Source organism: Lissotriton helveticus, chromosome 3_1, assembly GCF_964261635.1.
Source record: "Lissotriton helveticus chromosome 3_1, aLisHel1.1, whole genome shotgun sequence".
NCBI lineage: Eukaryota > Metazoa > Chordata > Amphibia > Caudata > Salamandridae > Lissotriton > Lissotriton helveticus.
This window is the reverse complement of record NC_136061.1, coordinates 1,555,603,916-1,555,629,268: the sequence shown is the minus strand read 5'-3', so window position 1 is coordinate 1,555,629,268 and position 25,353 is coordinate 1,555,603,916. Positions and strand designations below refer to the sequence as shown.

At 45.9% G+C, this 25,353-nt stretch overlaps 1 protein-coding gene across 1 annotated transcript in view; it reads left to right on the top strand.

Moving 5' to 3' along the window:
- The window catches only part of PPP2R1B (protein phosphatase 2 scaffold subunit Abeta), a 128,105-nt gene that overhangs the window by 55,127 nt on the left and 47,625 nt on the right, over positions 1–25,353 (top strand). The window contains exons 4-10 of the mRNA XM_078682310.1: positions 8,129–8,361; positions 8,597–8,744; positions 10,776–10,931; positions 11,101–11,215; positions 12,726–12,796; positions 13,181–13,315; positions 14,178–14,351. Of these exons, the coding sequence (XP_078538436.1) occupies positions 8,129–8,361; positions 8,597–8,744; positions 10,776–10,931; positions 11,101–11,215; positions 12,726–12,796; positions 13,181–13,315; positions 14,178–14,351 (1,032 nt within the window). The remainder of the gene's footprint in view (positions 1–8,128; positions 8,362–8,596; positions 8,745–10,775; positions 10,932–11,100; positions 11,216–12,725; positions 12,797–13,180; positions 13,316–14,177; positions 14,352–25,353) is intronic.

Below are 25,353 nucleotides of genomic sequence, written 5' to 3'. Positions count from 1 at the left end.
TTCATGTTATCCGGTGGTGCAGGCGGGGCCCACCGGCACTCTTCTTTGGGGACGGAACTCATTGATAGCCATTAGTCTTTGACCCAACGGCGGAAAGAAAGAGGGAGAGCAAGACCGACAACAGTGGCAAAGGGAGAACACACAGATGAAAAGGAACCCAGGCGTGTCCAACCTAGGTGCAGGAAAGCTATACTGGTGGATAAACAGACATGGTGTGACATACAGACTAGACGGCCTTGGCATTTGGCAACCCCGTCATTCTGCAACAACGCCAGCAACATTCTTAGAAACATGTAGGCGCTAGGACGTATTCTTCTCCATAATAAAGCACTGCCCACCTCTGACTGAAGCTCCCTAAAGACCAGGCAATAAGTCTCAAAGACTGCACCGATCTTTCAGGTGATGGGCAGGAAATAAAGTGGGGCAGGAAATAAAGCGGCGCACGTTCGGCAAGCACTTGTGTAATTACTGAGCTCCCAGCAGAACATGACGGGTCCGAATGCGTGATTCTACACCTAAATCGAGCTCTAGATCGACCTGGTAAAGATGAAGGGCGCAGTCAGTTCTGCAGGTACACAACGGGTCAATGCAAGGTTCACGAACTAATTCTTGAAAAATACACGCACGTGAACGTCGCCTTGATAGACGTCTACATAAGGCAGCTGGGTGCTTTAAATAAGTTTGGCTGGAGCCGTCTCTCTTTCTGAATACTAGTTTTTCATCCCAGCTGAGAGAACTGCACAGACCACTTACCGTCACGCGCCGCTGTCCTGCGCAGTGGCGGTCTCGTCTGTACTGCGCTGCAAGTTTCATGGCAGCGTGGGAACACCGACGGAGCCCCCCCCCAACTTCCCAAACACGGGGCGACACCTACCTTGAGCGGGGTCCGGGGCCCTCCGCTTCTTCGGACCGGCATTGTGGTGGCTCCCGGCGCACTGTACACAAACGACAGGCCCGAGGCGGCGAGAGCTACCAGCGGGGACAGGCAGCCGTCCGCCGGCTCCCTTCGCTGCCCCCGGCGGCCCCTGAAAGCTCCTGCCGGACAGCAACGAAGTTTCTCCTGAGCGGCCGCCTCCATCCAGCATGGAAGGGGGGAGCAGCGCTAACATCGGAGCGCCCTGAAGGCAGTATCACCTGCTAGCCCCTAACGGTACTTGTAAAGCAACATATTACACCGTGATTAAAAGCCAAGAAATGCTGAGTGTTAACAGAATGCCAGCGATGGGCGTTTTCATGCAACGTTTTTCACCGGAACTCCCATTTGGGCCAGTTGGTTCGTACCAACCGTAGCTTCAATCACAGAGGAGTTTAGTATGCCCCAAGGCTCGTGTGACTTGGACAGCAGGACTTTACTACTCTTTGTACAAAAATAAACCCTGCAAGGGACAGATCATAAGGGGCAATCCTGCCGACCGTGGGAATATTAGCGCTTCCGTCTTTAAAAAAAAAAAAAAAAGTTTACATGATAGATCAGAGATTCAAATCACACTCCCCAGGCCAAGAAGCATGCGATTAAAGTATTTTTGTTTGCCTCTCACGCCATACCTGCCAGTTAATGATGACCTCGGATGCATATTTGCCAACACTTAAGAGCTTTCAGTCGGGACACGTAATTATGGGCTGACTGGTATTTAGACCGTTTCAGAGGACAACAAAAGGAAACAAGAAAAATACAACATCATTGAACGAGAATACAAATAAAACAACATGCACTGGCAAAGCCAGTAGGTCTAGCTTGCATTTTGAGTGATAACTAAATCATTAAAAAGCCTGCTACAGTGAAAGCACAAAACACAATAAATTATTACTTGCTGTATACAATGTATCAATGAGGCAGAAACCTTATTGTCTTATTCATTCAGGGTTCTGTTGGGATGGAAACTAGTCCCTCATATGTTGCAATGTAAGCATTCCATATGAGGCGGAATGATGCATAAAACCTTCAATGGCATGAGATGAAAGAATTGTAGGATCACCTCTGGGTGGAGTTAACGCCCACTACATTTTAAATCATTGCAGCACAAGTCCATATTTAAAAACAAATGGCAACATGGTGTTTATATGCAGAATGAATTGCAAATACTACCCCATATGCTGAAATTTCCTTGTAGCTAGAGTTTTCTTTACAAGGAAAATAGCCGTTTAGGACACTAACATTATAGATCAAACAATGTAACGAGAAGGGGTAGGCGTCCTAGCTCATAAATGGGCCTCAACTCCATGCTGCATCATTGAATCTGCAAATTAAAGGCACAGCTTACTATTGTATCATTGCAGTATGACTTTTCAAATTCTGCCAAATACACGTAGGCGAAGCATAGGGCATTTTCCAAACCATGTATTATTAACAAGATTGGACAAAACCAAAGAAAAACAGCAGTCTTTTCCACGTTTGGGGTGTCTTTAAAGCCCTAGCCTAGCAACATTTTAACTGCACTCTGCATCTGCACTCTAAATCTGCACTCTGAATCTTGAATCTGCACGCTGCACTCACACTCTGCACTCTGAATCTGCACTCTGGTTCTGCACTCTGAATCTGCACTCTGCACTCTGAATCTGCACTCTGAATCTGCACTCTGCACTCTGGATGGATGGATGGATGGATGGGTTTTTATATAGCGCAATATCACCGCCAGGTCTCAAAGCGCTTTGCATTGGGAACCCGTCCTGGTTTTTCCCTGTGAGATAGCCCCTACTGGGTATCCCCAAGGTGAAAGCCAGGCATCCCGCCGCGGGGGGCCGTAGTGGAGATTAAGCAAGCTATTGCCCAGAGTTGCAGAGTGTGAACCTGTGATTCGAGTAGGCACCGAAGCGAGAATTACTGAGTCCGTGGACATTTTGGGCTCAAGACCATGCCGCGTCAGGAATTGAACCCTGGTCCCGGGTCTGATCTCAGCGTCCGGGTCTGCCTCCTCTAACCAGTGAGCCACACTTCTCCACTCTGAATCTGAATCTGCAATCTGAATCTGCAATCTGAATCTGCAATCTGAATCTGCAATCTGAATCTGCAATCTGAATCTGCAATCTGAATCTGCAATCTGAATCTGCAATCTGAATCTGCAATCTGAATCTGCACTCTGAATCTGCACTCTGAATCTGCACTCTGAATCTGCACTCTGAATCTGCACTCTGAATCTGCACTCTGAATCTGCACTCTGAATCTGCACTCTGAATCTGCACTCTGAATCTGCACTCTGAATCTGCACTCTGAATCTGCACTCTGAATCTGCACTCTGAATCTGCACTCTGAATCTGCACTCTGAATCTGCACTCTGAATCTGCACTCTGAATCTGCACTCTGAATCTGCACTCTGAATCTGCACTCTGAATCTGCACTCTGAATCTGCACTCTGAATCTGAATCTGCACTCTGAATCTGAATCTGCACTCTGAATCTGAATCTGCACTCTGAATCTGAATCTGCACTCTGAATCTGAATCTGCACTCTGAATCTGAATCTGCACTCTGAATCTGAATCTGCACTCTGCACTCTGCACTCTGCACTCTGCACTCTGCACTCTGCACTCTGCACTCTGCACTCTGCACTCTGCACTCTGCACTCTGCACTCTGCACTCTGCACTCTGCACTCTGCACTCTGCAACGCCAGCGAGACCTAAAAAGGACGCTTTCTTATTAAACCCATGTTAGGACTGATTTGCACTCTGCCTAGCAGACCTATGTGAACGGCTGATGAATGAATGAAGTGCCAGTGCAAGAAGTTCTACAGAATATCACACTGATTCTTCAATTAGCCGCAATCAGTGTCCTACAGGTTGAAACCTGTTTGAAAATGGTATATAGCTCTCCACAGACAACACAGTATATCTTATTACATACAACTGGAACAACAGAATATACAAAAGAAGTTTGGATCTTACATGGAACTGATATACACATCATACGTCTGAAAGGCATTTTGATAAATCAGTAGTACGTATTAAGAGAGGAAAGAGTATTAGTGTTAAAAAGGAAAATGTGTGCCTCAAGTGCTTTCTGAAAGTAAGATATTGGGTTCTGCTAATATATCATTAAACAGATTTTAACAGGCAGTAGCTAGGAAGCTCTGAATAATGTTTCTTATGTATGTAGGTTTCACATTCTGATGTATTTGCAAACACACCTGTGTACAAACAACTTAATGAATCACACCAATGAAGTTACTTCATAGTTTCCGTTTGTTGTTTGAACACCTTAATTTTACTCTACAATGCAGCACAGCAGCGTGCACGCAAGGACCGTTTCAAGGACAGGAAGTTAAGACGAAATTCAAACATCCGAAGGCAAAGTACAAATAATTCACCTCGTAGCATGTGTGCTTAAAAGTGGCAGCGTAGATACCCATAACAAACAGAAAATATCTTCTCCGCATAAAACATGGATTTTAAAAAGAGAATGGCTACTGAGAAGTAGGACAGACTGGCAGTCACGTGGAAAAATCAGAGATGAAAGAAGCCTAACCTGAGAAACAACTTTTTACAATGGAGGGTTTTCTGAGAGCATGTGTAGAGTGGGGGTAGAAGGTAAATAAGCCTCTCAGCATGTCTGAACTGGTCCAGATTCAATCAAGACATCTTTCAGCCCCAAAAAAAAGTCTGTGGTTTTCCGAGTCCAATAATTAAGCTACACTTCACATTTTCTAATCACCGGTCCCAAAGACACAGCCATCTAACTCAATAAGTGCCCTTCACAGTGTTTTTCAAAGGCCAATGACAGAACGGATGGGATTATCAGCTTCAATTGAAAGAATAACACATAAAAGTACAAGCAGAATGCAATTCTCTCATCCATCCAGGTTCCCCACTAAGGGTTACCATGTCGTTGTCATGCATGTCAGAAGACTAATAAGCAACACGGAAGACTTCCAATCGTGAATGAATGCCTTTAACAACAAGTACCTGGAAATCGCTTGAGTTCCTGGCAAGCCACCGGCCCGATCTGGCGCGAAGTCCGGCAGCGTCATGCTTGCTGTGGGGCGGGACTTCCGCCATAAGCTCGTGCACGAAGTGATTCGCCGAGATGGAAGTGGTGACTCGGGGCTCCCATGCCGGAGGGGGCTCCCATGCCGGAGGGGGAGCCCGGCGGTGGCGGCAGAAAAGTGGTGAGCCACGTCAATGGAGGCGGAGGAGATGACACCCGTGACCCGGTAAGTGGGACTTGGTGCCTTGGGGGCTCGTGCACAGGCTCGGGCGACTGGTGCGTGTGTGCGCGGCCAGGGCGGCTGGTGCGTGTGTGGGCAGCTGGTGCGTGTGTGCGGGGCTGGGGGCGGCTGGTGCGTGTGTGGGCAGCTGGTGCGTGTGTGCGGGGCTGGGGGTGGCTGGTGCGTGTGTGGGCAGCTGGTGCGTGTGTGCGCGGCCAGGGCGGCTGGTGCGTGTGTGGGCAGCTGGTGCGTGTGTGCGGGGCTGGGGGCGGCTGGTGCGTGTGTGGGCAGCTGGTGCGTGTGTGCGTGTCTGGGGGTGGCTGGTGCGTGTATGGGCAGCTGGTGTGCGCGCGAATGAGGCATGGCTGACTACCAGAGATGTGCACGGCTCGGGAGGCGGGGCATGCGCGTCCACGAGGTGCAATCGGCGCTCGTGCCCCGGTCTGTGGTCCCTTCCGAGCTAGGTGGGCAGCAATAGGTATTTCGCTGACGCGAAACCTAAAAATAAACCGAGCTGCTTATAGCTGTGCTGGGACTAGGAACAAGGTAGGAAATTTCTCTTTTTTTTTTTTTCTTTTAACATTTTTAAGTTCTTATTTACCAGACAGCACAATTGGTCTGGTTGCTAAAGAATTTTTGGGGGATTACCAAAGACTTAAAGTGGGTATGGAGCCTGCCCTATGCTCTCCATTGGTTGGCTTATTGTCATTTCACTGGCTTCTTAATCAATTGCTTGCCTTCTTATTCTTGTGTTTGTCCCTTCTCTGGAGCTTCGCTTTTGTCCATCCCCTTTTGGACTGCTAACGTTTTTCCACCACTTTTGGGGAACTAGTTTATTTTTTGTTGAGCACTCCATGAGAGCATGTGCAGTCTTGCCCTCTGCCTCTTGTGCTGCTCTCTTATGTTTCTCCCATGCCAAACTACCCCTCCACCCCTTTGTTGCTCTCCTCATGTGCGGTTTTTCCACTATCAGCCTGGCTTAATGTTTATCCAACATAGCACGGCAAAGTTCTTGGCATAGCAAATAGGTCCACATTGTGAGACCTATTGACTTTGAGGTTCGTACCAAACATACATGAATGGATAGCCGTGCTGACTCACCGCAAGACAAAGTATGCACCATTATCACGGAATCCATCCATCTACCCATGGGTGCTATAACAAAAAATGTATTTTGCCATATAACAAGTTGTAGCAATCTAGTCCATTAGAGGTTCGAGTGGAACCTAGGAGCTTGGGGTTGGCAATTTGTCCCCAGAATTTTTTTTTTTTAGCAATAGTACATTTTAGGGGATTCCCAGATAATTTTTTTTTTAGTTCACCTTTTCCAAATGGCTCTATTCGAAAGCACCTTTTCCAAATGGCTTTACTCTAAAATTACATTTTCTGACTAAAAAATATCCTTCCAACACCCTGATATAAGGGCTCCTGTGATTTTTGTCTTAATACAACCTGTCAAGCCAACAAGAGTAAACTATCTAAATGGCTATACTCAATCCACTCTGCCAATCTCTTCAGCCCACTGAGTGCCTTATCAAAAAACCTTCCCTGCAGAATATGAAGGACACATGTTAACTCAGCCCCCACCCATCCCACCCCAGCCCTCCACTTGATCTGTCCCCCAAGGTAGCCAGTTAGCTGTTAGCCAAATAACACCATAATGAAGTATATATGAATCTTAAATGGTCCAGTGTAGGTGGACGTATATGGTTCTGAATGAGATAGTGGAAGCCATAAGACTGCAAGCTGTGGGAGTTATAGGCCAGTATTTGAAGCAATGCATCGGTTGCTGTGGTTATTGCTTAGATCATGAAAATGTGCACTTCTTGTTTTTAATAGTCTCCTTTTTTAGCTCAACCCCATCTCCAGAAGTGCTTCAGTAAAGAATGTACACTCTTTGATTGAGGAGTCATACTTCATGAATAGTTATTAACTTTCCTGGATGAAGCCTCCAGCCATACTTCCCTTCACTGTATATCCTTTCCCCCCGCATTTACATAGTCTTTCTTCTCCAGGTGTGCATGATATTATTTGTACAAATAACTGTTGATTTTTAGAGTAGTGTTGTGGTTGAGCACTGTTAAACATGCTTTATACTGTGTGCTCAATTTCGTTGAACTAACAATGTATGACTGAAATGCTTTGTTTTATTTCTCTGGAGGGCCTTTAAGAATCGGTCAATTGTATCTCCTTTTGTGCTTTTGGTACTGTGAGAAATCTCATTTTGACTATGCATCTCTGTAAGCAACAATTAGATTGAACTCCGGTTCTAAAGAAGTGGCTTATTAGATGCCTTCATATACCTTTGCAGAAGTGATGCACACCCCAGAAATTGCACACCTTCTTGTTCATAACTGCCAATATCATCCCAGTGACATGCTCAACGTTCCATCTTCATTGTTGCTGAATTGCACAGGAGGTTAATGGGGCCATCCGCAAAATGAAATACTATAGTCTTATAGCCCACTGCCTATGGCTATCCCGGTTGTTAAAGGCCCTAAACAAGAGTTATTGGCCCGAACCGCATGCAGTGCAGATCGAATCACCTAAATTAAAATAGGAGCAACAAAGACCGTCATTGAAATGTTGGAGCAGAAGACTTATGCCAGCCGTTATTAACCCTGAGCTGCCCAATTGTCTTTAATGGAACTCCCAACATTTCAGTTTCAACATTCCCCAAAGGGCTTACAGCGATTTGCTATTCACTCGTCGTTCATATGTTCTGTTCTTGTTATTCAGTGTTTGAATTCTAAATCGTGAAACCCTGATTCTTGTGTTGGATATCTAGAAGCTGGACGCACTGAGATCCTGTTTTATAGTTGCTCTACAAACAGTAGACTTCAGTGTCCTGACAGGTGGTGACACATTATTGGTTTTACCTTCTTGGCTCCATGAGAGGATTAGGTTTTGTATAAACAGAACACACTTCTAGCATTGCCAGCGCTTTTTATGTTGAACTATTTTTACTTTTTGGATTGTGCTTTCTTGCAGCCTCCCTTGGAGAGTTTGGCCACCGTAGAAGAAACAGTTGTTCGGGACAAGGCAGTAGACTCCTTGAGGAAGATATCCCACGAGCATGCACCTGTGGATTTGGAGGCGCACTTTGTGCCTCTGGTCAAGCGCCTTGCAAGTGGTGACTGGTTTACTTCGCGGACCTCTGCATGCGGCTTATTTAGCGTTTGCTATCCACGCGTTTCCAGCACCGTAAAAGCGGAGATCAGGCAGTAAGTATGAAAGATTTTCAGCAGTCATGAGTGCAAGGTAGCACTTAACCTCCTTTATAGATTTTTGATTAAAAAGCATATGGGTATGCATAGATTTTTGTACTTCAACTCAGTTTGTATTCTTGGAGGCTCGTCATACACTTAGCCCCCAACTAGACCACTCGATGCTCTATTTATGCTTTGCCAAAGTCCCTAGGTTTCGGTTGCTTCTAATTTTTTTCTCCCCCATTTACAGACACTTCCGCAGTTTGTGTTCTGATGACACCCCTATGGTGCGCCGTGCTGCAGCATCAAAGCTTGGGGAGTTTGCAAAGGTTTTGGAGCTCGAGTATGTAAAAAATGACATCATTCCCCTGTTTACAAATTTGGCTTCTGATGAACAGGTAAGCTTCTGGTTTGAAAACTGCTTTTTAAATCAACAGGCATCACTGATCAACGCTGACCTGGTCCACCTTAAAATCGGCTTGAATGCTTGTTCTCACTAATTGTTTGTGTGCCAGTATATAGTGCCAGTATATATCGCCAGTTCTGCCATGTATAATTGGTTGCTTTGGACTGGTTTGAGTTGCTCTTAAATTTTAATCTAGCTTCTGTCTATCACTGTAGTTTTTCAAATGTACTTTTATGTTTTCTTGTTGGAGTAAAACTTTGTGTCATGCCCACTTCACAGCCCAAACTTCTGTGATGCACTTAATAGCGGCTGAAGGAAAAGTATTAGAGTGGTTTCAAACCGTTATTTGGTCTCCCTACAATATACATGCATTCAAGACAAGACAATACAATATTCATAGATGTTTTCGTACTTTAAAAAGTGGTGTTGGTTTTAGTTTGAGGCGTGCACAATTTTAACTTCATATTAGATAACAATAGCTCTTTGAGCATTGAGTGCAAAATCCTTGCTCTTCTCCCACCCCTTGGCTTCGTATTTTTTATAATTTTATGAGTGAAACTTACAATTTTAGGACCTGAAAAAAATTTGACTGAGGCTTCTGTTTTGACCACAAAAAATATGTGAAGTAGGTCTTTCATTCTCTTTTTATTTGATTTTTGTTGAGGCTGTACTAAAAAAACGGGTGTTAGTTATCCATTTCAAGAGGCCTGGAAGGGTGTTAGCGTTGATTATTTGCCTGTGTGAAATGTCAAATGGCTGTGCCATAATTTATTTCCTAGTTTATTAGTAAATCTTGCTGCTTTTCTTCTGCAGATGGTGTCTAATATCTGGGCAATTTAGAACTATAACGTAATGCAATATAGTTTAGCTATAATTATATGTTGTAATGACTTGCCTTTCTTTTTAGAAAACATTTGTATTTGTTTGAACTTTTTAAAAAAACCAAAATAAGCACAATTTTGTTTAAATGTGGGGTGATGTTCCTTGACTTGAACGGACTACCATCTTTAAATTGACCAATGAAGCTTTTCCAGAAGCATTTAGTATTATCATGTAATGATAAAATTGATCAGCAGTCTATAAGCTTTTGGAAGCTATTACAATGATTCTGCTGAAGTCCAAATTTCGTTTGAATGTTAGTAACTGCATTTATTTACTTTTAGTTTATCTGTATCTTCCTGGTCAGCCTTTTGTTACCAGTCAGTACCTCCACTACTACCACCTTATGTGCTGTTGACTTATTTTACACAGCTGCACCATCTGGTTAATTCTTTCTGCAACGTTTCCTGTGCCAGAATTCTGCGTTGCCTTTCTTATTAGCTTCACCTGATGAATCACTGTTTATAATTCTACCAGAAAGAGTGCTTGCACTACATGACTTTTCAGAAGTGTGTATTCCGGTCTCTTTGTGTTGAGTCTGTGTATAGGTTTTGCAAAGAGCTATTGCCTATCTTAAACATTACCCCTTCCCATTTTGTCTGTTGCTCATTTCTTTACCCTTGCTCCAGCATCTCCAGTCTTTTGCTACATCATTTTTCTTCTCTTGTTAGTCTTTTTGAGTTGGTAGTCTTCTTAGATGTCTTAACTTAATGGCACATCGGTCCTTAACGTCACACAATTTTTGGTAACCAAATATTACTGATTTTTAGAGGTTAACAGGGACTTCCACCTGCAGGCAGTGTCCCGTTTGGTCCCCAACAAAAGTCCTTTCCATTCCCTGGCCCACAGTCTCCTCCAATAAACCCAACCCTGCGGGTGAGGTTAATCTGATTGCCTAGAATCATGCATAGAAATCTCCCTTCCTTTCCCCTCCGAGAAGGGGGATCCGTGCCGGGCAAGTCGTGAACATCTGGAAGAAGTAGGTATTAATTGGCGAGCAATGCACACAGCGAGCTTGAGGGGCTCTGCCAGCTCGATGTAGTCGCACGGGGAACGTCAGACATTTTAAGTGCTAAGTGATCACTGTAAATATTTTTTAGTTTTTCTGCTTTGTTTCTACTTGCACTGTATTTTTTTTCTACAGGACTCTGTGCGTCTACTTGCTGTAGAAGCCTGTGTTAGCATTGCACAGCTCCTTCCAGAGGAAGATTTAGAGGCCTTGGTAATGCCAACTCTCCGACAAGCTACAGAAGACAAATCGTGGCGTGTTCGGTACATGGTGGCAGATAAATTTTCTGAGGTGCGTTAACAAGTTCAGGCCCCTATGAAGGGTAAGAAAACAATTCTTGTGCATGTGTTGCTGTCAAAGTGCTGGTCATCTAATTCTTTATGGTACAAAGGGTTAGCGGATGCTCACAGACAGTGAATTCTATATCGATGTAAATGTGCATTTCTATTTTAATTTTCAGCTCCAGAAAGCAGTTGGGCCAGAAATAACCAAGAATGATCTTGTCCCTGCTTTTCAAAATCTTCTGAAAGACTGTGAAGCAGAGGTGCGAGCTGCTGGTGCCCACAAGGTGAAAGGTGAGTGTAGTGCCTTTCTCCACTTTAAAACCTATCCTGTAATGGTTTCCCAGGCGGTAATTATTCTGAATTTGTTAGTTGGTTTATTTTCTTAATGTCTTTTTTTCTGTACATATGCCCTATATGTGCACCGGTACATTTATTGCTATGGAACTGCATATTGCTGTGTTCCCTGGTTACAATCTGGCTCCGCATTGAACTACTTTTGTGAATGGATGGTGGAGGCTATTGGGTAAGAAGTCCAACTACAGCTTTACTTTTGCAGCTCAATTAAATTGAGTTAACTGCAGATTAAACCCTGAACTAATTAAAACTCTAACCTTCTTGTTAGCTAGATTCTTGATAACTGTCCCAGTGGTATTTCACCAAATACTAAAGTCATTTGCAGTAATTTCCTATAGGCTTTTCAGCACTTTCCGCAAACTTACTTATGGTTAAGTGATCACACTGCGGCACAGCTATAAGAAGTTGTCTCTTTCGAAGATCCCCTGTAGCAGAATAAAAGTTTATTTACACATGACTAACGTCTTCTAATTTTCTGCAATTGTGACAATAGACTTGCCTGGTCTGCCTTTCACAATGAAATGCCAAGACCCTGTGTGCCAGCCATCAAAGTACATGTATACCACTTACACCTGGTTGGCTGTTCCAAGAAGTACAGTGTTTCTTTGACATGGAATTTGCCAGTGTAGCTACAGGCAACTCAAGAAGGTTGCAGCAAGTCAACCACAGTATACAGGGAAGGGAGTGTGTATCCAGTAGTTATACGATAAAGTAACATGCAATATTTTTTTAACAAACTAGAGTTCATGTATGAATCAATCGCCCTTTCTCTTTTCTGAAAGCTGACACCTCCTCACTGTCCTCCAAATAATTTAAGTCCAGAGTCTATGGATAACCAAAATACTTTCTGCCTTTAATCGAGGTGCAGTTATTGTGAGGGATAGAGCTGTAGCCTTTTTTCAAACATTCCCAATAAGAATACCTCTGTACTGTTCCCTTCTTTTTATTCAAAATTATGCAAAATATAATTGGTTAATAGGATTGACTAGACTAGCGAGGAATGATTGCATTTGTGTATTAAGTGGTCAGTAAAATTATACTGCAGTATCTGATTTAGTATCGGTCAACGAAAAGTAAAAAACGAATCCGTAATTCTACATGTATGCACAGTTAAAAGAAAAATATTTAAAAAACTTGTTTTCACTGCAGCTCAACTTTGTATCTGATAGTCCATAATTTGTTTTGTTCATTCTGTACTGTATGTAGAGAGAGCTTGAATTGTAGTTGGTTTAATCTGGCTAGCAATACTTTATGAAATGTACCTTTCTCCCCTATTTGGAAGTTATAAAAGTTGAAGGTATACTATTGGTCTTTTTCCACCCCATCTACTGTTGAGAAAATGCCTTTCTGTTTTACTTCCACATGCCATCTTGTCCGCTCTGAGAGCGTGACCACTGTCAATCTGTTATGTCCCAATTGTAATTTCAGTTTCTTCTTTGTGTTCTAGAGTTCTGTGAGAACCTACCTGCTGATGGTAGAGAAACCATCATTATGAACCATATTCTTCCTTATGTCAAGGTAAGATGGTTCCAATCTTGTAGTCCTAGGTGCACAATTGTGGGTTTTCTTTTATATCTACATTTTTTTTTAATGCTGTGCTTTGTTTGTTCAGAAGTAATGGAAATTAGTGTAGGCATTAATCTAAACATGCTCTACCAGGAACTAACATAAGTAGGTCCCTTCATTCCTGTAACGCTTGAGCTCCATATTCTGACTATCTTGCATTTCATTCTGCTTTTTCTGTCCTAAGATGTTTGGTTCCAAAAAGACTAGTGCCAGATGTACATTTCAGCGCTTACTTTAGGCATTCAGTCCTCAAGTGAATTTTATTAGCTGGATAAAGCAAAACTTGGTTTGAAAATGAAGTTGGAATTGTTTGATCTAATACCTTTTGAATTGTAGGAACTGGTTTCTGACACAAACCAGCATGTGAAGTCTGCCCTGGCCTCCGTTATTATGGGATTATCCACTATCCTTGGTAAAGATAACACGATTGAACATCTTCTACCTCTGTTCCTGGCTCAACTGAAGGATGAGGTAATCTTCTCAATATTGGTACATGCCCGTTTAAAAAAAAAAGTAGCAATGTATTGAATAGGCAGTTGATGCAAGATAAAAACTTCTTTTAGCTTCTGACCATAATCGCTGGATAGAGGGAAGTAACTGGAATGGTGAGCTATAGTTTGGGTAAGTGGGGTTTAAGGGAGAATTGATAACTAGGTTGGGGGATTGAGAAAGTTGTTCTGTGTAGTTGAACTAAGAATACAGTGATCTCAGTGACTGTGCCCAAGACTTCGAAATCCAGTTGTATTACGCAGAGTGCTCCCCTACCAGTGTTAGAACTTGTAGGTATACTGAAGATGGCAGAGGACTGCCATCAAAGGTGTGAATAGGAAGAACTAAAATGACCATATCCATTTGAACTTGTAACCATCCGATATTTCACTGTGCTTGCTGAATGTTAAATATTTTGTCTGTTCTTCCTCCTTGTAGCAGCTTTTTTTATAATTATCAGGAGGCAGGATATATCAGTGGCACTTCCTTGCTGTTTAAATTCAACACGTTACTGTTGGTGCAATAGTACAGACTCCAAGGCTGGCTCAATAAAAGCTAAACAGTGGAGATAGGATGCACTCAGACTTCCCCCTTAAGTGCCAAGAACCTTCCCTTCCAAGAGACACCAGACTTTTCTTTCTCTGCCTCCATACAGTGTACAGTAGAAGAAAGGCAATTTAAAAATGCTCCAGTTGTGTATATTTACCCTCCCTCACACATCTTATTTACTTTCAGCCTGTGCTCCCCACTTGCTTGTTCTTTTTCTCGTTCCTTGGTGTAGTAAATAATCTAATATGGCCTTACTTCTCTCTCCATTTCAATCTCATTTTTTTCCTCTAAACAGTGTCCTGAAGTGCGGCTGAACATCATCTCCAATCTTGACTGTGTGAATGAAGTGATTGGGATTCGCCAACTCTCTCAGTCCCTCCTTCCTGCTATTGTGGAGCTGGCTGAAGATGCCAAATGGAGAGTGCGACTTGCAATCATAGAGTATATGCCTCTACTTGCTGGACAGCTGGTGAGTATTTGCAGCCTTCCTATCTGTGATAAGAATAACAGTATTTATCTAGCATGTATGTGGCCACTGTGTATGAGCTATATAACCCTAATGTATGGTTATACTAGCGCTGTTGAATTAAGAGTCATAGGTTGACTATTCAAGGAGATTCGGAGGTGTGTCCTTCAGTAAAGAAAGATACAATCAATTTTTATCCTATCAAAACCTCTGGTTGTCAGGACTAGCACAGACTTGCTCTGTCTATTGCAGTGCTTTTAATTGTAGCCTCTTGAGGTTGAATGTTAAACTTTGGAGGGTTCAAAATGCGAGGGTTAGAGTAATCACTCCGCATGAAACCTAAATTGTAGGATCTCTTTAAATGATGTTCCAAAGTGCATTTGCTGCTTGCACCAGGTATCTTATGACCATCACACAATATACCCTTGTATTTGCTCATGTCCCCAGGATTTGGAATTCTGCTGAGTGTTGGGGGCTCAGCAACTGTTTAATTGCAGGTTAAGATAGATAGTCCTTTTTGCACTTAAACCAACGCTAATCAACCTTATTTGGTAGTAATGCTATACAGCTGCAACCATTGCTTAGATTAGTGGTCTTGTGAAATTCAAGAGCTACTTGATGTACAATGACATCAAGATGGATTCATATGTAGATCTCACTGGTTCTTCAGTGTAGAATTGCACTCTTAGCAGGGCATTCAAACCAAAAAGGGCATTTCAATGTACTTGTGTGCTTTGAGCTACTTTTATCTGTACAGCCTTGACTGCGCACCTTGGGTTTCATATGTAGATCTCACTGGTTCTTCAGTGTAGAATTGCACTCTTAGCAGGGCATTCAAATCAAAAAGGGCATTTCAATGTACTTGTGTGCTTTGAGCTACTTTTATCTGTACAGCCTTGACTGCGCACCTTGGGTTTCTTGGGCAAACCTGTGCCTTCCACACCATAAACACTTAAACCGTAAAACTTTTTACCTGCAGAAATGACCTTTTTCATAACCTCTAATTCTCTAGTATTGGGTCATAGATTTTCATGCTTGAATCATTCCCGGTCATCGAAGTGGGAGTCCCACGGTACTATAATAAAGCAATGTGCATTTCTATCATAAAGGAATCATGAGGGAATCATCGCAGGTCGGAACTTCAGCTTGTGATTCAGGTCCCCGCAGCAGTAAGGATTTATTCAGACGCTGCTACTCTTCCATCTGGACACGAACGCCTTCCCCTATCCAGATACGCCGACTCTGAGGCGTTACCGTATCTTCTGGGATATCCGCGTAGGATACACTTCAATTTTCTCCATGGATTCCATCACACCTTGACGTCTTGGTACAACATTGAGCCAGCGTCATTCCGAATACCAGCACTATACCAACTCGTCAACCCTGTCCTGTAGAGCAGTGGTTCCCAAACTTTTGACTCCTGAGGACCCCCATTGAGTCACCACTGGAAGCCGGGGCCCCCCAAGCAATTTGTATGAGTTAAATTTCAAATATTAAAACAGTAATTCGAAGAAAGTGACGCATCCATGCATATCAGCAGGGATGTGCCACTTATTGTGCGCCATGCCTCCGCCACCATTGATGTGACGCATTTACAATGCTGCGCCTCATGGGGCAAAAAAGCACAGATGCATGACGCATCTGTGCTGTAAAGGTGGCGCATTGCTGGAGTTGCGTTGCAAGCGCGACAGCTCCAGCAATGCTCTGGGGGGCCGAATCTTGTTAATGCTGCGTCAATCCTTACGCCTGCGTCAAGCAGGCGCAGGGTTTTGACGCAGCATGGGCGCCAAAGTGACTGAGGGAAATCTTGTATATTTCACTCAGCCACTTTTAGGAGGAGTTCCTGCGCCGGAACGCCTCCTTCTGGCGCAGGGCTTTACAACGTGGCGCATCTCTCAGATGCGTGACGTTTTAAATACCCTGCACCATAGCGCATCTTTTGCGTCGCCGCTGCATCACGAAAGTGACGCAACGGTGGCGTAAAAGAGGAGCAAGGGGCTTGTAAATCTGACCCTAAGGATTTTGGGGCCAGATGTACGACCATTTCATTTAGCGCCTCGCAATTGGCGACACATTGCGAGTGGCAAATTGCGAGTCGCTAAATGAAATATACAACAGTGTGTTTAACACTGTTTCGGATACCTAATGGAGTCGCAAATTGCGAGGTTCATTAATATTAATGAGCCTCTCGCAATTTGCGAGCCTAGTGGGAATGCCAGCCCTCCTAGGTATGGTGCCTGCTGGGCTCTGCAGGCCACCATGTCTGGGACTGCTTTTAAATAAAGCAGTTAAAAAAAAAAATGCAGCCCATTTACCATGCATTTGAAAAAAGAAGAAAATGAAACGTTTTCGTTTCATTTTCTAAGGGCAGGCAGAGGTCCCTGGGACCACTGCCTGCCCGTAAAAAATAATTTTGCATGCATTTGCAAAGGGGAAGGGGTCCCCTGGGGACCCCTTCCCATTTGCAAATGCATTACCATCTACTTGAAGTAAGTGGTAATTGCGAGTGTTTTGCGACCGCAAAACATTTGTACATGGTTTTAAGACTCGCTATTTGGAAGGGAATGCCCCTTCCAAATAGCAAGTTGCAAAACCTATTTAGCGAGTCGCAAACCAACTGCGACTCGCGAAATAGGCAATGTACATGGCCCAATACGTTTTTGCATGTGAAAGCGGGTTCACGAACCCGTTCACGCATATAAAAACGGATCGTACATCTGGCCCATAGTATTTTATATTGAAGTAATAGCCCCTCTGTCACATGTATTTCATTTGTTTTATAGCATCTCTCATACCATTGTAGGATGTCAGAGCACTTTACATCACACACATATAGAGACATTGAATCGTACATGTAAAACAGTGTGTATATAAAATGTTTAAAGAGTGCTTGGTCTGGAAAAGCACAAACTCAGGATTCAGAACATAACACAGTGGCTAGCACTGACTTTAACATTAAAAATGTATTTCCACCCAAATAAATCTTTTTAGCAGCATCAGGATAATGAATAACTGGGAAAAAACAAAAGTTACTAACTGGTACCATGCAGTTTGCAAGCAGCTCTTTGACAGTTTATAGGTCCCTCTGCTACATTACGATTGTCACTTGTGAAGTGCACAGTAACAAAATAATCTCTGTGACAAAAGCAGTAACCACGAACCTAGGCACATAAAATGCTGCTTTTTAAAATGCATGTTACACGTTCTTTGCAGTAGGCACATTAACCTTCTGTGCTACATTAGTTAAGTCAAAGCTGCCACTAAACAAAACTCTCCTCACGCCCCAGCAGGTACATTAATCACTGGCTTTATCTTGACACTTTTATTGCTGCTGGAAAGCTGCTAATTATATAAAACTTTCCTGTGCTTTTAAACCTGTTGCCTGCGGACCCCCTGGGAATGTGTCACGGACCCCTGGGGGTCCGCGGACCACAGTTTGGGAAACACTGCTGTAGAGGATCCCAAACCATTGTGGATCGAAACGCTGTCGACACTACAGCGCAATTGTTTGGCGCACTATAGCGTTTGGCTCATAACTATGATTCTGTAGTAGGGGATCTCTGTGTATAGTCATAATCTAGTGAATAGTCCCACCCATGTGCGTGGACCCCGGAGCAATCAAAAATAATCTTATAGTGTCAAAAAATGCAGAAAAGCATAGACACTTAAGAGAGAATTTAAAGACAGATAATGCAGCCTAAAAAGGCTACACTGTCCAGTACTTCAACTAGAAATTCCACCATAAAATCCACAAAACAGCAAAAGCCTGTACAGATTTCCCTTGCTTCACCAGCAAAATCCCTCAGGAATGATAGAGAGAAGAACCTGGACAGACAAGCCCCACAGGCTGCCATTATGTGGCTCAAAACAGGATACTGTGCCTTTAAGAGAATCTTCCAGAACCTTCTCCCAGCATCCCAGAATGCATAGCAGGTCCAACTTAGATTCAGTTCTTTTTTCCGGCTCCTGCGAGCAGGACCCTGGAGCATTGAGCTCTCCCTTTTTAGGGTTGTTTAGTGTTTTTTCATTGAAATTTCGTTTTTGAGTACTTTTAAAGTACTTTGTGACTTTTCTTCTTGGTGTTTGCACTCTTTTTTTTGTCGAATATGCCTTCTTTATTCAACAAATGCCCTGAGTGCTCCAGGAAGATGGCTAAGTCAGACCCTCATGAGGTGTGTATCCTCTGCCTGCCCTCTTCCCATGTTCCAGAGAAGTGAGATCTGTAAAGGCTTCTCTGGCAGGACCCTGAAAGACAGGAGGAAGATCAGACTTCAGGGCCTCGAGGAGAGGAGGCTGAAGGCTCAAGGTGGGTCTGCTGGGGCTTCATCTGCCCATGCTGTGGCCTCTGGGGGGGCTCCCCAGGGGCAGGAAGTCCAGCAAGCGGCCTATTTCTCCGTCTGGATCGGTGGCTCCGACCACGACGTCGGGAGGAAGGTCCACGGCCAGTTCCCAGTCTCCCCAGGGCTCTGGGTCGAGAAAACGTCGCCCGTCGAGGAGCTTACACCGGCCGCCGTCGAACCCAGTGACGGTTTCTTCGTCGTCTACGTTGAGTGGACGGCGTCGACGGACCAGGCGTTGGTGCTCGCCGTCGAGGCGACACCGCCGTTCGCCGTCAAGGACATCATCATCGTCGTCGAGGCCGCCGTCGAAGCGGAAGAGATCGCCGTCGAGGCAGAAAGGGTCTCCGGCGAAGACTAAGTCGACGTCGAGGCGATCGAGGTCGCCGTCGAGGCGCTCGAAGAGGTCGCCGTCGAGGCGGTCTAAGAGGTCGCTGTCGACGCCGAGGCACAAGCGATCGTCGTCGAGGTTTCGATCGTCTATCTGGTCCGGATCGATGTCGAGGCATAGAAGCCGGTCGACGCCGAGGCATGTAAACCGGTCGACGCCGAAGGGCCGCTCTACGTCGAGGGGACCACGTTCGACGTCTGAACACCAGTCTTCAACGTCAGGGGGTCATAAGGACAGGCCGAAGACTGTGGGGGGCTCCCCTCAGTCAGGACGGGATGATGGCTCGCCGGGAACGGCGTACTCTGAGGTGTATACCCCTAAGAAGACTATTACACCTCCTCCTCCTTTGCCTAGGGGTCCTCCTCCGAGGGCTCCGACTCCTCCTCCATTGCCTCCTCTGCCTGCTCGTCCTTCCGGACCGCAGGCCCCGGTACCGGGTGTTCCTCCTCCGGTTCCGCCGAGATCGGTGTCGATGCCCAGATTCCCGACACCTCCGAAGAAGACTCCTAAGTCGAAGGTTCCTCCTAAGCCCAAGACGTCCGAGCCGGGGAAGCCGGCCGAGCGTCCCAGACCCAGGAGATCGAGGTCTCGCTCAGGGAGGAGAGAGAGATCTAGGAGTGGACACGGATCCTCCTCGAGATCCAGACATCGCCATAGGAGGCATAGGTCCAGGTCTCGTTCGGCCTCTGGGACCCGTTCGTATTCACCTACGTTGTCGGATTCACCGAGACTAGGGTGTCTCCGATAGATGACATTGGCACGTTCCAGGAGGTTCTCCTGAGAGGGGCTGCGAAGTTGGGAATCAAGGTTACGGCCCGACGCCCTCAACTTCTGTGATCTTTGAGACGCTGCATACGAAACACCTGTCTCGCCCCCTACTGCCTTTGGTGCCAGGACTGGTTGAGCCGGCTGAACAGCTCTTCCTTGCGCCGGCGGTGGTGAAAGCTGCCCCTTCCAGGCTCCTCAAGAAATACAGGGCACCAGAGTCGGACCCGGCTTTCTTGCGGAAGGATCCGGTACCGGATTCGGTGATTGTGACGGCGGCTCGGAAGCTACATGCCACCTCTCCGGCCTCCACTGTGCCTCCGGATAAGGAGAGCCGCTGGATTGACTCTGCTGGACGGAAGGCGTGTGGGACTTCCTCCACGACAATGAAGGCTTCCAGTGACTCGGCGTTGTTGGGACGTTACGACCGTGCACTGTGGGACTCCATGGAGCAGTTTGCGGACCTCGTTCCGCGTGACAGGAGGGAGGACTTCATGGAGATTGTCCAGGAAGGGATGCTGGTTTCCAACCAGGTCATCCGCGCCGCGGCGGATATCTCCCTGCTGGCTGCGCATGGATACTGCCACGGTATCAATCAGACGCCATGCGTGGCTCCGGCTGATGTCGCTCAAGCCTGAGGCGCAACAACGAGTGGCCAATCTGCCGTTTTCTGGCGACTCCCTCTTCGGGAAACACGCAGATGATGAAATGGCCAGGATGAAGGCCGAGGCTGAAACCCTGACGGCGGTGGGCTTGGAGAAGCCCAAAGAAAAGAAACCCTACCGTCGGTTCCAAAGGCGGTTCGGGTCGCAGGGTCGAGGAAGGGGACAGTCTTCTGGACAACATCAGCAGCGGCAACAGCAGCAGCAGTACAGAAGGCCCTTCCAGAAACGCCAGAGGGGTAGAGGTGGACAGCAGTCCTCTACCGCGAACAAGGGCCCGGCCGGGTCTCGACCCTGAGCGGTTACTTCCCCTTCGTCCGTTACCCGCTCCGGTGGGGGGAAGCGTTAAATTTTTTCTGGCAGAGTGGAGAAAAATTACTCGGGACAAGTGGGTGCTGAATATTGTTTGAAATGGATACAGTCTTCGGTTCATAAGCCCTCCTCCATCGATTCCTCCGGTCAGCTCGCAGTATCAACTGCGCGAGCTCCAGGCGGAGGCCGACATCCTTCTATGGAAAAGGGCGATAGAAGATGTACCTCTGTCTCAAAGAGGAAGAGGTCTGTACTCCCGGTTCTTTCTGGTCCGAAAAAAGGACAAGAACGAGTTCAGGCCCATTCTGGACTTGCGACAGGCAAACAAATGGATTCGCAGAGAAAAGTTTCGCATGCTGTCGTTGCATCAGATTTATCCTCAGCTGCAACGGGGAGACTGGCTTTGCGCCATAGACCTGCAGGATGCGTACTTCCATGTGCCCATTGCACACAAACACCGGAAGTTCCTGCGATTTCAAGTCGGCACCAATCACTATCAGTATCACGGTACTTCCGTTCGGGCTGAAGTCTGCGCCCCGGACGTTCTCGAAGTGCATGGCAGTGGTAGCGGCACACCTGCGGAAGAACAAGGTGTTTGTCTACCCATACCTGGACGATTGGTTGATCAAGGCCTCCTCCTTCTCGGAAGCTCAAGCACACTTCCAGAAGACGTGCGTTCTCTCGAACAAGCTGGGGTTGCACATCAACATGTCCAAGTCTGTCCCGACTCCGGTCCAGTGCATCCAGTACTTGGGAGCCTCCATCGATAAGCTGTCGGCAAGCGTGTCTCCTTCGGAAGAGCGACGTTTATCACTCCTTCGGAAGGCTCGGGCTCTCCTATCCGCTCCATCCACGACAGTGAGGACGGTGTCGTCGCTGCTGGGATCGATGGCTTCTTGCATCTTCCTGACGCCACATGCACGGCTGCATATGAGACCGCTGCAGGAGTGCTTGGAAGATCAGTGGGACCAGAGGAGAGGCTCTTGGGACGACAAGATACGACTGTCTCTGCATGCTCTTCAGTCTCTGAAGTGGTGGTGTTCAGCGGAGAATCTCCTCAGAGGGGTTCCCTTCCACAAGGACATTCCCACTCAGACTATTGTGACGGATGCTTCTCTCCTGGGATGGGGAGCGCACTCCGGGGATCTGCAGATTCAAGGGACGTGGTCCCCGTCGGAGTCCACGTACCACATCAATTTTCTGGAACTCAGGGCTGTTCATTTGGCGCTGAAGGCATTTCAACCGTCCTTCCGGACCAACTCTCTGCTTGTACAGACGGACAATACGACCACGATGTATTACCTCAACAAGCAGGGGGGCTCGAGATCACGCACTCTGTCTCAGGAGGCGCAGGCTATCTGGCGTTGGCTTCTGGCTCGAGGACTCTCGAACGGCCACTCATCTGCCAGGTGTGCAGAATGTTCAGGCAGACGAGCTGAGCAGACTGATTCAGGAAAATCACGAGTGGGTCATAAACGATGAAGTACTAGGAGAAATCTTCGCAAGGTGGGGCACTCCAGACGTAGATCTGTTCGCCACCGCCGAAAACAGCAAATGCCGAGATATCGCCTCCAGGTACTACCAGCCGGGACGCAGGGGAACGCGTTATGGATCAACTGGTAGAACAGCTTTCCGTACGCTTTTCCACCCATTCCCCTGATTCCAGCGGTTCTCATCAAGCTCTCCCAGTCCAGTGCGAAGATGATTCTGATTGCCCCGGAATGGCCCAGACAGTGGTGGTTCACGGACCTGCTTCACCGGTCTCTCCTTCCTCACATGAAGCTGCCGTGCAGGCCGGACCTTCTCACGAAGTTTGGGGGGCGGATGGTGCACCCCAACCTCTCGTCTTTGAGTTTGCCGGCATGGCTCCTGAAATAGTGCAATATGGCCATTTGAATCTCCCAGCGGATTGTATGGACATACTGAAGGAGGCTAAGCGACCTTCCACTCGGACTTCTTATGCTTACAAGTGGAAGAGGTTTTGCATCTGGTGCAAGTCTAAGAACTATGACCCTACGACATGCAAGGAAGATGTCATCCTTCCATATCTGCTACATCTGGCGCAGTCTGGCCTTAATGTTCATTCCATTAAGGTTCATCTGGCTGCTTTGACTGCCTACAGGAAATGCCCTTCACAGACTTCCTTTTTTCAGATCCCTGTGATCAAAGATTTTTTGGAAGGCTTGAAGAAAGTGTTCCCTCCTGTCAGGCTTCCTTCGCCTTCATGGGACTTGAATGTGGTGCTGTCCAGATTGATGAAGGAGCCTTTTGAACCTATTCATAAGGCTTCGTTGCAGCACCTGTCCTGGAAGGCGGCGTTCCTCGTGGCCATTACATCGGCCCGCAGGGTGAGTGAAATTCAGGCGTTGTGTTGCCAAGAACCTTATACTGTATTTCATGCTGCTACGGTTGTTATGCGTACGCACCCTAAGTTTCTTCCCAAGGTTGTTTCTGATTTTCATATCAATCAGACTATATCTTTACCTACGTTCTTTCAGAATCCTTCATCTCCAGCGGAAAGGTCTTTGCATTCCCTGGATGTTCGGAGGGTGCTGAAATTTTATCTGGATAAAACCAGGGATATTCGTAGGTCAGACCAATTGTTCATCAATTATGGATCTGTCGGGACGGGTCTTGCGACCTCTAAGCAGTCTATCTCTAGGTGGATTGTGTCCTGCATACAGCTGTGTTACCAAAAAGCTAATAAGACCTTAGGAGGTAAGCCTAAGGCTCATTCCACCAGGGGCAAGGCTGCCACGACAGCATTGCTCCGTAATGTTCCGATTGCAGAAATCTGCAAGGCGGCCACTTGGAAGTCGGTCCATACCTTTGCTAAGCATTACTGCCTAGACACTGATGCCAGGGCAGACGCTCAGGTTGGGCAGGCTTCGCTGCGAAATCTGTTCGCACAGTAGTGGCGTTAATTCTCTTTTCGCCACCGCCGCTTTGGTGTGGGGATGGGCTTGCCATTCTATTCACTAGATTATAACTATACACAGAGATCCCCTACTACAGAAGGAGTAGTTTCTGTCCTGTAACTCCAGTTCTGTAGTAGGGGTATCTCTGTTATAGTCATAAGCGCCCTCCCTCCTCCCCGGTGGAGAGAGACATATTCCTTATGGAATGCTACAGGTCTGGCGTGTTACGCCTTCAAAAAGAACTGAAACTATGTTGGACCTGCTATGCATTCTGGGATGCTGGGAGAAGGTTCTGCAAGATTCTCTTAAAGGCACAGTATCCTGTTTTGAGCCACATAATGGCAACCTGTGGGGCTTGTCTGTCAAGGTTCTTCTCTCTATCATTCCTGAGGGATTTTGCTGGTGAAGCAAGGGAAATCTGTACAGGCTTTTGCGGTTTTGTGGATTTTATGGTGGAATTTCTAGTTGAAGTACTGGACAGTGTAGCCTTTTTAGGCTGCATTATCTGTCTTTAAATTCTCTCTTAAGTGTCTATGCTTTTCTGCATTTTTTGACACTATAAGAGATTATTTTTGATTGCTCCGGGGTCCACGCACATGGGTGGGACTATTCACTAGATTATGACTATAACAGAGATACCCCTAGAACTGGAGTTACAGGACTACTCCTTTAATGTGCTACAAAGGACTAAAATGTATCAATCATTGAGCCATTACTGTATATAACTTTGTCACTTTGCGCCCTTCACGCTGTTCACCCCCATCACTTGCGTCGTCACTTCTCACCTGTATATATCACTTTGTCACCAAGTGCCTTTGGGTTGTCACATGAATTTTTCTTGTACAGTGCTGCTTTCAACTGTATTCCCATGTGTAAAGATCTCAAAAAATTGGTGAATTACAAGCCATGCACTAACTAATTGAGCCTCCTTGTTTCCTTCTAATGTAATGCTTTTTGCATACACAACTAAATTGCCTTTCAATTTGTTACCTGTTGGGACATTGTGTTCTCTATGTATAAGCACTAAGCCAGAGAAAAATTGCCTGCTTGTAGCAGAGATTCCAATAGGAAACAGTGACATCAATTTAGTGCCCACCACCCTTCAGCTACCAGTCTTGGAGGTCTAATCCCAAACCATCGTCACCAATGGTCCAGAATAACATCACACAAGTAGGTGCTAGATGTAATCACCCAAGGACACACCCTGGAGTTTCTCCTAACAACCAATCATCAGGACCAACCTCACCCTCACTTAAAAGCACTCCTAAACGAAATCACCCTCATGCTAATAAAGGGAGCATTAGAGGTTGTTCCAAAACTTCAAAGGGATTTGGATCCTACTACCATTTCTTTCTCTTCAAGAAACAATCAGGAGATTGGTGTCCAATTCTTGACATGCAAAGGTTGAACACATTTCTAAAGAAGCAATCTTTCCGCCTGTTGACGCTTTACTCCTCCTTGACAAGGGAGATCATATAACATAACTAGACCTTCAAGATGCATATTTTCACATTCAAATACACTGCAAGTTCCTTCGCTTCCTGGTAGCCAGCACCCTTTTTCATTTGGGCTCAAATCAGCCCCCAGAATTTTTACCAAGGTGCTATCTCCAAGAGCAGC